Below are 12784 nucleotides of genomic sequence, written 5' to 3'. Positions count from 1 at the left end.
GGAAGAACATGCAGGAATCAAGAAGCCAAAGCATCACCTAGCCTTGCGGTAGGCTGTCATATAACTGGAGAGACCACAGAGTCCCACCCGGGCAGTGTGCCCATTCATTCAGCATAAATGTCCAGGTACAAAGTGCAGCCGACTGAAGGTAAATTCGGAGTGTCCATACACAGTTTCTAAAGGACCTTAGGACAGATTCTGCGCATTAGTTTCACAATGTCTACTGCATCTTCCTATACTGCAGAGGCTGGGAAACAAAAGACTATTTTCTTTTTCTTTTTTTTTTTTTTTTAGTGGGGGGGAAGGGCAGAGGGAGAGGGAGAGAGAGAATCTCCAGCAGGCTCCACTCTGAGTGCGGAGCCCGAGGCAGGGCTCCATCTCAGGACCCTGGGATCATGACCTGAGCCAAAATCAAGAGTCGGACGCTTAACCGACTGAGCCACCCAGGCGCCCCAAAGACTCTATTTTCTCTACTCCCTTGCACCCAGGGCTTGGGATGCGACATAGGCCCCACCAATCAGGTGCGCTTCCTGGCAATGTGAATGTGCAGTAGCCAGCTGAGCACACAGGTGTGTTGTGCTGCTGTGGATCACAGAGGTGACCTGGCTCTGGGGCCAGCAGCTGTGGTGGCAGCATCCTGATTTGGGCTGAGGTGGCATGGTTTTTTTGTCAGCAGCCGTGAGGCCGGCATCCCCACCCCACAGGCCACCAGCTGGCTGCCCCACGGTGGAAGCAGAAGCAGCATCCTTGGGAGGCCCGGTTCCGATGTGCTGCCTGGGAAGTGACCCCGGTTCAGCCTGGATCCCACCTCTCAAACCTTCCCAAGGATCCATGGAGTCAACCCCTGTTGCTGAAACTAGCTGGAGGAACCCTGGTTGGTCAGAACCCTGACCAGTAGAGGATCTTACCACAGTTCCCCACTCCTAGAAGTAACCTTGCACCTTGGGTGTTCCTTTGTTTTCCAGGTGTTTAGTCTGTGGAGACCCGTAGGGCAGACGACATACCCTCAGGCAGAGAGCCCTCATCTAAGGACCCAAAACTTTTTGGATTTTCCAAATAAAGCAGTAAACAACTAAATGTGAGTGACTCAGTTACTGCCCCTTCTACTCCTTTGTAAAGACACAGGTTGTGGGAAGACCCTTCTGACCATCCAAAGGCCTAGGTTAGGAACCAGTGCGCAGGTAAAATAATTACATCTAATCCTATAAATCTGTCTGTTGAGCTCCTGGAGGGAGTGCTTCACTCATTTTTTTTTTTTATCGTTTTTTAAACTGAGATATGATTTGTATCACATAAAATTTACCATTTGAAACTATATACTCCAGTGGTTTTTAGTGGATTCACTATTTGTTCAACCATCACCACTATCTAATTCCAGAACAGTTCCATCACTCCAGAAAGAAACGCCATACCTATCAGCAGTTAGTCCCAATTCCCCCTCTCCAGTCCCTGGCTACCACTCATTGGTTTTCTGTCATTTGATGGATTTGCCTATTCTGGACATAATCATATTTACAGAATCTTAGGTGGCCGTCTATAATTGGCTTCTTCACTTAGCATGTTTCAGACAGCTCCATTCGCTTTTGTACCCACAGCACCTAGGACAGAGCTTGGCACAATAGTAGGTACTCAATAAATGTATGCTGAATGAGTGGAGTCCATCTGATTTTTCTGAAGGCCTCCTTCGCCATGTGACATGGTGAGAAGGCTTCCATGACAAAGAGCTGTCCTCGGTCGCCTATTAATGCCTGCCTCATTATGTTCACTGGTCAAGATGTCTCTGGGAGACTTCCATATTGTTTGAGCTTCACCAGGAGAACATGGTATCCCTTTCTGGTCTATCATCCCTCACAAAGAACAAGGGGATGCTTCAACTTATTTCTATTACAAAGCATTTACTTCTATCTTTCACAGGTATGCTGCTCTACCCTCCCACCTCCCTCTCCTCTTGCCTGTCTGCCCTGCTCTTTCCTCACAAGTGCCAGCCTGATCAGTGCTGCCAGAAGCTTTAATCTGTTTCTACCTTTCCCCGTGTTAGCTCTGACCCACCAGCCCTGCTGATGTCCTACGCTGTCAGCACTGACAGAACTCCAGCTTCTTACCCCCCCCTTTACTTCCTCATATCCTACACCTCACACTTGATCTTTAACATCAAGGATGTACATCTTCTAGAACAGCACAGTCTGAAAAAAAAAATGCTAACAAGAGCCAAATAGATAACTTTAAATTAGTAGGTTTACATATTCAAGTTATTTCAAACTTAAACTTTTCCAATAACTAAATCAAGCATGAGTCTTTAATTTAAATGTAACTTAATTAAAATTAAAATTCTGTTCTTGAGTCACACTGGTCATACTTCAAGTGCTCAAGAGCCACATATTGCTAATACTACCGTATTGGTAATTCTAGAAAATAAACTAACCTTCAAAAACAACTGCCACAGGGCAAATTAAGTCAGATATCAAACTATCTGGAATCCTGAACACAACAGGGGCATAAAAAAGCCCTAAATACTAAGGACTGTGGACTCCGTTCTTCGTTCATTCCACAAGCATTTACTGATTTACTAAATACCTTCTATAAGCATGTCAGGCCTTGCCATCGCAGAGGATACAAACAGGTTGGGAGAGTCATGTCATATTTCATTTACTAAGTACAGAATGACTTCAAAGCAACTAAAATTAGGCCTCAAATAGTGTGGAATAGGCTAATGCCAGTATTCTAGTGGTTATGCTTCAAAATTCCACCTCCAAGTTGTTAGAGAAAGCCACAGGCCCAAGGCACAGTCACTTGCCCCTTGACAGCAAACCAAGACTCAATTGCAGTGTCAACCCCTCCAGGAGTGGAATTTCAAGCTAATCAATCTGGAATTTTCTGGTCGGCACCAAAGAGGTAATCTGTCACAAGGGCCCTCTCCATCCTCCAAAGGAAGATGAGGTAATCACCTAATAAGACCCCATCTCTTCCCCCTAAAGGAAGGTGACCTTGCCTGAAACAATCCTTTGTTTTCTTTTGTTAATAACTTCTTACCCTACCCTCCTTCCTATAAAAACCTCCCATTTTGTATAGCTCCTGGGAGCTCATCTTTACTTGCTACATGGAAGGCTGCTGGATTCATGAATCACTTAATAAAGCCAATTAGATCGTCAAATGTACTCGGTTGAATTATGGTTTTTAACCAAGTCAAATATACCGCATATAAAATGCATTTCTCCACAGCAGCAATTTTATAGCATGGTTAGGTGTTTTAATTTAGCTCCTCAAAGCTGACTGGACCCGTAACAAAACTGAAATACGATAGACTTGCAATTTTGTTTAAGTCTAAAATCAAAACCATGAGTCTTGTTTTTCCAATACCATAACACTTAAACCAATCTATCCAAACACGAACAGGCACACACAGACCTTAAGGCCTTCAGCATGGCTGACGGGGCTCAAAGTCCAACTTCATTTCAGCAAGTAAGTCAAAAAAGGTGGAAGATGCTGGAATGCTGACCTCAAAGCCAGATGCACTGTGGGCCTAGGCTAATGAGTAACCTTCAACCCCAAAGAGTCTCAGACCTTCTTACTCCAGGAGTCAAAATACTTGCCCTCTTATCAAGAGGTGAGATAGACAGAAAACCAGAGCCACTGACAAGAGATGGGGGATGTGGATTCCTAGGTGGGGATGAGTAATTAGGGGTGCCATGATGTTCACACTGACGGGAGAGACAGGACGGAGGAGGGTGAGTCCCAGGGCCAGTGGAGGCCCAGCCTTGCTTGACTGGGGAAGGGAAGGAGGAAGAGTGGGTGACACTTCTCGCAGGGCTGGGGAGGGCTAGTGCTAGGGGTACAGAGCACAGGGACAAGGAGAACTAAAAGGAGAGGCGCATTTGAATCTACAGGTCATATTTAAGGGCATTTGAGAACTGAAAACTGTTGCTGCTGCTGCTGATGACAGAGCCTAGCAGTCGACGTTTACTGTTTTCTGCACAGGACAAACTACTTAGAGTTCTTCACGTGTGTATTGGTATGTAATCCTCATTTAATGGGCAAGACCATTTGTCTAGGGGACAGTACTGACCGAACACTGAGGAGAAAGTCTGATGGCCAGAAAGGAGCGGAGGGCCTTCCCAAGGAGAGGGAATGAAACGAACACTTGCTGGGGCTTTAAGTTTTGTCCAATTTGCTCCATCGGTTTTAATAACCACTCTCCTCTTGTTCTGTGTCAGACCAAACAACAAAGACTGGGCCTGTGTTTCTAAAACCAGAAGCCAAACTGCCCCTGGAGACTCAAACAATACCTGGAGCTAATGATAAAAGCATGCTATGAGGGTCCAACGAACCTGAGTTCAAGTTCCAGTGTGAGGCTCTTAATAATTCTTAAGAGTAGTTAATAGTTGACTTTGGGCAAGTTACTTTTTAAATTTTCTAACGCTGTCTTTACCATTCTCAAAAAAGGGAGTTGAGCTAATTAAACTATCAGAATGTCCTAAGTACCCACTTCCCCACTTCTCACAAACTCAGCCTCTCCTCATCAGGAAAGCTAAAAAGAGAGTAAAATAACTTCTCTCCTAAAAAAACAAAATCCTTCATCAAACACCTACCCTAAGCTTGGAACTCAGCAGAAATCAGCCTGACCCCACCAACAGGAACCAAGATGGACATTGACACACTCTGCTCTTTCTTGCACTCCAAATTTGAGAGGAGTCACGAAGAAAACCTGTGCATTGCTCCCTTCCCTAAAGAAAGCCCCACCAGGCTCTGGACTCCAACCGCACCAACCACTCGTGAGGACGGGCAGGGGCGTCCTGAAGTTACCCAGCCATCACATGACAATAATGACTACCCTCTACGACACACGCAAAAGAGCCAGTTTAAAACTGAGAATTTCAAAACAAAATAGGGAAATATTGTCAGCCTGGTCTCGGTAAGGTGGACAATTCACCGAATCTCTGACTCCTCTTCACCCCCAGGAGCGTCTGAGTATCCATGACAATGGGCAAAAAATGGAGCTATGAACAATACAAACTAAGAAAACCACAACATTCCCCTGAGTATTCTTTGGCCCTGGAACATGGGACACCCGGGGAGGTTGTCTCTCCAGCTGTGGCTCACCTGGAGCCGTGCGGCCTCACCTGCCCACCTACAGCTGGGGCTTGGCTGGAAAACCCCGTCGCAGTGCCCAGGGCATACAGCTCAGAAGGGCCCCACACCTGGCTTTTGTTGCTGTCTTGAAATTCTTTTTTTTTTTTTTTTAATTTTTATTTATTGGTCAGAGAGAGACACAATGAGAGAGGGAACACAAGCAAGGGGAGTGGGAGAGGGAGAAGCAGGCTCCCTGCCAAGCAGGAGCCCAACATGGGGCTTGATTCCAGGACCCTGGGATCATGACCTGTGCCGAAGGCAGATGCTTAATGACTGCCACAGGTGCCCCTTGAAATTCTTAATAATTAGTCATTACTAGTAATTCTTATTTTATCCTGGGCCCCACAAATTATGTAGATGGTCTGGTGGTGCCTGACTCCGAAGTGGAGTTCAATTCACAGCCGCGACTGGGGAGCTGTGGAGTAGCCATCGGACCCGGCTGAGGGCCAGCACTAACACCTTCCTCTGAATGAAACAGACTAGCTTTCATTCTTAGGAAGGACGGACCTGACACCACACAAGCCCCTCAACAAGAAAAAGAAGAAAAAAAAAAAAAAGGTGGCAACTTTTTTGGGAAATTTTTTCCATTTGAAAGATGAGGTATTGAAGCCAATGAAGCCTAACTTCCTTCCAGTTGTGTCTGGTGCCTCAGAGGGGGTAAGCCTTCACATGCTCACTCGGGGAGGCGAGCTGTTAGTCCCAGCCGCCCAAGGAGGGCTGGGTTATGAGGCAGAGCAGCATACAGCAATCACTCCCAGATTAAAGAAAGGAAGCACAAGGAGCCATACTCACATCCAGGAATCAGTTATCCTATGTAGAAAACGCAGGACATAAATGAAGGTTAATACCCAAGGTCAACCAAGAAATTCAATGAGGACAGCACTTCTTTGTGTGCTTGTTAAGTAAAAAATGAGGATAAAAGATAAATGGCTTTTTAAAAAATTAGGAAGGTTATTAAGAGGTGATAAAATATTTCTAAATTCTTCATCTTCCTGCTCAGGACAATCCCTCACGGGAAACCAAAACTATTACTCTAACACTTAGAACTACCGTAATTGTTTTCAATTCTGTAATTTTCCCTGAAGATTTTAACGAATGGCAGGGGCATGAAGGGCAGACCACTCCTGGCCTCTGCAAATACCCCCAAACACCTCAACTCCCCAGGAGGGCAGAGCCAGGGCGCACAGTTACACACATATTTCCGGAGGGGAACTGCAAAGATCAGGCCTCCACCATCATCAGGGAAGCTACCCAGAGAGAAAAGTCCCTGGTGATGGAAATCTCGGGCCAAAAACAGTAAACTGTCAGGTTAAAAAAAAAAAAAAAAAAAAAACCCAACCAAATTAATCTCAATGAAGCAATCCAAATCAGTTTTTCTTCTCAAGGGTTTTATAAAATAGACACCTCAGGCTGGATCCCCTTCATTACCTGCCATATTCCAAAAGCGTGGCATGGACTCGAGATTCTTCATCGAGCAGCTCTTCTGCTCCCTGTTGGCGTTTGTATTTCCGACGGGGCTTGTAAACATCCTAAGAAGTGGATGAGACAGACGACTTACTGAGTGTGAGAACACTCTCCTTCTGAACTGCCTGCTGGGTGCATCCAGCCAGTCAGGGAAGCAAGTCTTTCCCCATCATGGTGAGTGTGCCCGCCTCCCGCAGGAGAACAGTGGGCACTCAGGGCGGCCGCCTTCAAGGAGTCTGCTCCTTTGACATTCATATAGGTAGCAATATTTCCACTCAAGATATTGCTTGTCAACTTTAACTTGTTTTTTTTTTTTTTTTTTTTTAAGATTTATTCACTTATTTTTAGAGAGAGGGAGAGAGCGAGCGAGCATGGGGGGAGGGGCAGAGGGAGGGGGAGAGAGAGAATCCCTAAGCAGACTCCCCGCTGAGCATGGAGCCCGACGCGGGTCTCAATCCCATGACCCTGAGATCACAACTTGAGCAGAAACCAAGAGTCGGACGCTCAACTGACTGAGCCACCAAGGCGCCCCCTTGGTGTTTCTTTTGTCCTATGGCATTTTAATATTTTATGTGGTCAAACTTATCAATCATTTTATATCTTACTTCTTATTACCAGGGATTGTAAAAAAAAAAAAAAAAAGTTCTCGTATGTTACTTGTATAGGTTATACTTAGCTTTTTAATCTATTCAGAAGCTTTTTTCCTGAATGGAAAATTAAGAATCCCAACATCATCAATTTAATAGTCCAGCCTTCCCCAGATCTGAAATGGCATACATATATAACATGTACCAATGTTACCCTCTTCAATTCCTCTTGCTTTATGAACCTTTATCCTGTCTCCACTATTCTTTTTCAAATTTCCTGGCTATTGTTAAACATTCTCTCTTTCAAATGAATTCTAGCATCAACTTGTCAGGTTCCTAATGAATAACTGTTGAGTTTTGATTAGAATCACACCAAATTTATAGATTATTTTGGAAAGAACTGGCATATTTATAATATTGAATCTTGTCTTGAGAAGCAAGGTTTATCTATTCAGATTATTTTATTCCTTAATAAAATTTTCCAGAAAAAAACACAAATTTTCTTGTCACTGCATATCCAGACCTTTCCACCACCCAGGGCCACAAACCAGTTAAACAATCACAGGTGTATAGGTTAACCCAGAATCCTTAAAAAAAATTCCTTAAATGGTAAAGGAGATTTCAATTCCTAGACTCTAATAGCAGAAAAGAAGAGTAGATACAAACCCTTCAGCAATAATATCTTTTTTACAAAAGTACCAGGCTGAAGTTTATTAAAAAAAAAAAAAGTGTATAAAAACACAAAATGCTCTATCAACTTTCACTAACAAAATTTTAAAATTACTAGAGTGTGATTTAATTATAAATGTAGAAGCAAACATAGATCTATTTTGTATAGGACACATTCTGAAACATAGTATTTCTTGAACAAAGTATGTGGCATGTAGTAGGTGCTCAATTAATGTAGTTCTTTACCCCTAGATGACCTGATTTAGCATTCCACCCCAAATGAATGTCCTTCTTGAGTGTCGAGCTGGCAGTCAAATCATATCTTAGTAAAATGTGTTCAGGGCTCTGGGTGCAAGTAGGCAAATATTTATGCAAGGAAGGTATTCCAGTTGTTCATCCCTGGATCTTTTCTTCTCCACGACCAGAGTTCATCACAACTAACCTCTACCTGGACATCACTAGGACAAGCACTACTATCAGGTTTCTTCAGATAGTGGTATTTTTATTCCAAGTAGAATTGTACCTCCCTTGATAATTCTTGTTAACTTTGTTATTTTACTTTTTATTACGAAAAGTTTCAAACATACAGAAAAACATCCTTTTGTAACACATACTATGTAATTTTAACAATTCTGTAAAAGAAAAGGAATGGACTAGGGTCTGGGATGATGCTGGAGTGTTGTTCTTATGACTTGCTGCCAGAAATAATTCCTAGTTTGCTGCTGGTGTCTACAGGAATAGGAAGCTATAAATAATGTAAAACAGATTCATGGGGAAATGCAACATATAATGAATCCACATGATGTCAGTTACTACATATGATTTAATTCTCACTGAGCTCTATTATAGCAGTACTATATAATTGAGCTTAACTGCTATCTTCCTTAGTTACCACCAATAGAGTCAATGACCCAAGACAGGAAATTGGATTCTTCTAAAAAAAGGACTGACTCCAAAACAATAGCATACTGAAACCAACAGCTACAAGGACCTTTTATTCTGGGAAACAGTGACAATGTTGGCCTTTGTGTAATTATTCCTTACACTTGAAAGCACCTCATATACACCTCACCTTTGCATTTTATAACTGTTCCCAGAGGTAGAGACAAGGCAGATGCTATTACCCCCACTCCACTACTGAAGAAGCAGAGATTAAATAATTTGTCCAGGATCTCTCAAATAGTATTAGGCCTGGCCCTAGGTCCCCTGGCTGCTAGGCCCAGGGTTTTTCCAATACCCTCACTTGCTTCTGGTGGGCATTCCCACCACCCTCCAGCCATCTCAAGTGAGTCCTCTCACGAGACTGCCATATACCTGAGGCTGCCACATGGATCATTACAGTGGTTCGCTTAAATAACAAGGACCTAAATGTCAGGTTTTCAGGCCAACTTAAAGAACTATTGCTAAGTCACCCTTTAAAGCAACAGAGTCAGAACCACTGATGTCTAGTCTGGTCTCTGCCATTTACTAGCTCTATGACCTCGGGAATTCCCTTCAATGGGCCTGTTTCCGTCTCTGTAAAACCAGGGCTAGACTAATAGCCCTTGAACAGGCTCTTGTTCTTTGTGCTAAAGGACACATGAGCAGGGTGTGAGAGTCACAGATTTCTACCTAAAGGTCTGGCTACAGGACACCAGTTAGGAGAATTCCTGAGTCACATTTCAAATGGCAGGGAGGGAAGTGGAGAGCACAACATCAGGGCAGCGTCTGCAGCAGAGATTAATCACAACTGCGGCGGGTATCTCCTTTCTGAAATAATGAGCAGGCAGTGAGACAGCCACCACCAACTTGGCATTCTCTGGCTAAGAGCTCCAGTGGCCAGGCCACACCCAGGTCTGCAGGGAGTGACATTCCCCTGACTTGCCTCCACTGACGTCAACACATTCCCTCAGCGCTCAACCCTCAGACACGCCTCAGTCCAGGAGCCCCACGAACTAACTCTGCTTCACCCCACGGGCCTCCACAGATGTCTCCACCATCAAGACCAATGTCCTGAAAGATCCTGTAGGAAGAAGTTACTATAATTGGGACAAATACATTTGCTTGCTTTTTTTTTTTTTCCCATTCTCATGCTAATAAAACAACAAATGGAACAAAGCCCCTGGGTACTAAGTGAAGGAAATGGGAGACCAATGGATGGCAACTATTTCTGGAGAGGGGACACGTCTGCAGGGAGGAGAGTGAGCTGGGGAGGCAGTTTTCTCCAGACTTTGTTTCCTTTCTATTCTCTTTCACATGAGCCCTGCTCTGCTCCTTCAGGACCGGCACACATCCCGCCACAGGGCTCCCTGAGTCGAACGGTATAATTTGCTGGTAAGACTAAGGTCACTGTATTAAGTAAAGGAGCCAAAGATGGCTTCTGCACGTTGGCTCTTAGGTTTATTTCCTCACAGCAGGCTGAGACCTAGTGGCTCAAAAGCATGCCAGGGCCAAAGTCAAATTTTTACACATCCAGTTGTTTCAAACATGGCCCAAAGAGGCATATTTTTAGCCACTTACAGCCTGTCTATGTCGCATACTCTACAAAACTGCGTTTGCTAACCAGATAGGATAAGCCCTGGGACTATAAAGACCCAAAACCGCTGCTGCAGATCTCTTTCAGAGACCTCTGGCTAGAGATTCTCTGTGCTGTTGCTGCGTGACATCACCGAGGCACGTGGACAATCTCCAGGACCCCCTGGGGGGTTCCCTTGCTACCCTCACCTTCTGGATGCAGCCCTGGTGTCTAGAACTCTGGATGGTGGCTTGCTGTGAGGGACTGACTGCCCCATCTTACAAGCAAACCTGTCAAAGCATCACCCCAATAAAGCTTATGTGCGCTGCTTGCCCCCTCGTGGTCATATCTTTTTCCTTGATGAGACCCCCAATTCCCTTGATTCCCTTACTGCTTTTACCTCACCTCCTAGAGTGCAATCTGATACACAGTGAGTGTGCAACTAATATTACTGAATGAATACGTGGACAAACAAGCTTTTGGTCCTAACCCCATAACCTACTACCTGTCTGATTTGGGGCAAGTTACTTTAACCTCTGTGATTTTCCATCTCTAAGAAAGATACAAGTAGAGTTATTGTGAGGATTATTTCATGGTATCTGACACACAGTAAGAGCTAAGTTAGATAATATATATCTAAGCTAAGAGATATATATATCTAGGATAGATAGATAGCTATACATTTTTTGGGGGGGGGGAGGGGCAGAGGAAAGGGAGAGAAGAATCTCTGAGCCGGAATCAAGAGTCAGATGCTTAACCGACTGAGCCTAAAATATACATTTTTAATATACATATGTATATATATTATTATTGATAAAATGTACTAACATTGTTTTATGTATGTAGCCACATTTATATTTTATGTGAATGAAAAGGCCTTCCTCATAGCATTTCCTGTGGAAGAACACACTGGAGTAATAACTTCAAATGACATGGTCTCCTAAGTGATCCCATTAAGTTCTGCAAAACATTTCTTTCAACTAAATTGGAAGTTCTAAGAGTCCTTTTCCCCCCTCTATTCTTATACAAAATTCTAAACATTACCAAAAAATGTTCAATGAATAGTAAACAATTACTTCTTGGAGCTTTGGGTAAAATTTGACAGGTACTCTTAGTCAAGGTTAACAGGGAGTAACAGACCTCACTGCACAGAACAGATACTTGAGGGATATGAAGGCTGACAGCTCAGACAAGGAGGAAGTAAGCTGTACAACAGCATGCTAGGTGAGACAAACGAGCGACTATGTTATGACACAAAAAGGAAAAGGTGGTAAGGGGTGACCTGTCCTGGGTGGCGAGAGTTTTGATTTCTTAGGTGCTTTGAAAATATACTTCCCATCAGCCTTCTACAAAGCAGCTAGCTATTCTGTAAAAAGGAGGTATGCAGAAGCCAAGAAGTAACACAATTCAAGAAGAAAGCCAAAGTACTGGGAATAATCCCCAAGAGGAAGAAAAATGAGGCCAAGACAAAGAGAGAAAACCCCAAAGTGATGAGTGCAGAAATTCAAGTTCACAGCAGCCTTTCTGCCTGGCAATCTGCCAAGAGGTACTAATAGCCTTAGGCATAACCTCTGACCCAATTCCATTTTATCCAATGTTTCCTAAGTAAATAAAGATCAAAGGAAAAACTTAGCTATAAGAATGTCCTACATAATGGAAAAAAGAAAAATAAAGATACAAAGTGAGCTAGTTAAATTAATACCACACAATGAATAATCTACAGCCCGTAAAAAGGCTATAGAGGTATTATTGGCATGGAAAGACAGCCTCAATTATATTGTTGAACAAAAAATAAAACAGAATATACAGTATAATGCCATTTTTAGGGATCTCTAATTCTCTGTATTGATATCCCTAACTTTGTATTTCCTACTTGGAATATGTATCAGTAATTATCCCTGGCTGGTGGTATCACGGTGACTTAGTCTTTGTAATTTTTCCCCATTTCTTCATTTTTTGTTACTATTACTAAAGTACTAGTACAAAATACATATAAGCTTTTTTAAAACAAAAAATCATGCACCCAAAAATGGCTGGGCTACATAACCAAGGACAAGTACAAAAGACTGGAACAGTCCTATAAGGAGGGCTAAGGATAAGAATGAGCTATATATTTTGAAAAATATTAAAATGTTTAATATTTATTTTCTAAAAAGAGGTTATATCTAAGCAAGAATAAGTAAAAGCCTGCTGGTATTATGTTCGTAGATGAAGAAAGACAACAGGATTGTCTCCACTTGGCAGACATTCTCTAGCTGGACAAAGGGTCTTCAAGTGGAAAAGTCAGAGTAAACAACCCCGCAGGGGACTGACAAGGTGGTGGAAGAGCACCTCGCTGCTCTGGACACCTCTGAGTCTCTGGGACCTAGATGAGTAACATCTCAGAGTCCTGAAATAAGCCAGGATCATTGCTGTAAAACTGGTGCCAGGAGTATGTGGGAAA

General features: G+C 43.2%; 1 protein-coding gene across 2 annotated transcripts in view; it reads right to left on the bottom strand.

Moving 5' to 3' along the window:
• Positions 1-12784, bottom strand: part of CCDC93 (CCC complex scaffolding subunit CCDC93) — an 85006-nt gene that overhangs the window by 50819 nt on the left and 21403 nt on the right. For both annotated transcript variants that reach the window (XM_078070685.1, XM_036105290.2), the window contains exon 7: positions 6556-6656. In XM_078070685.1, the coding sequence (XP_077926811.1) occupies positions 6556-6656 (101 nt within the window). The remainder of the gene's footprint in view (positions 1-6555; positions 6657-12784) is intronic.

The sequence above is a fragment of the Halichoerus grypus genome, chromosome 4 (genome assembly GCF_964656455.1).
Source record: "Halichoerus grypus chromosome 4, mHalGry1.hap1.1, whole genome shotgun sequence".
Lineage (NCBI taxonomy): Eukaryota > Metazoa > Chordata > Mammalia > Carnivora > Phocidae > Halichoerus > Halichoerus grypus.
The sequence above is the reverse complement of the archived record's forward strand: the minus strand, read 5'-3'. Positions and strand labels throughout refer to the sequence as shown.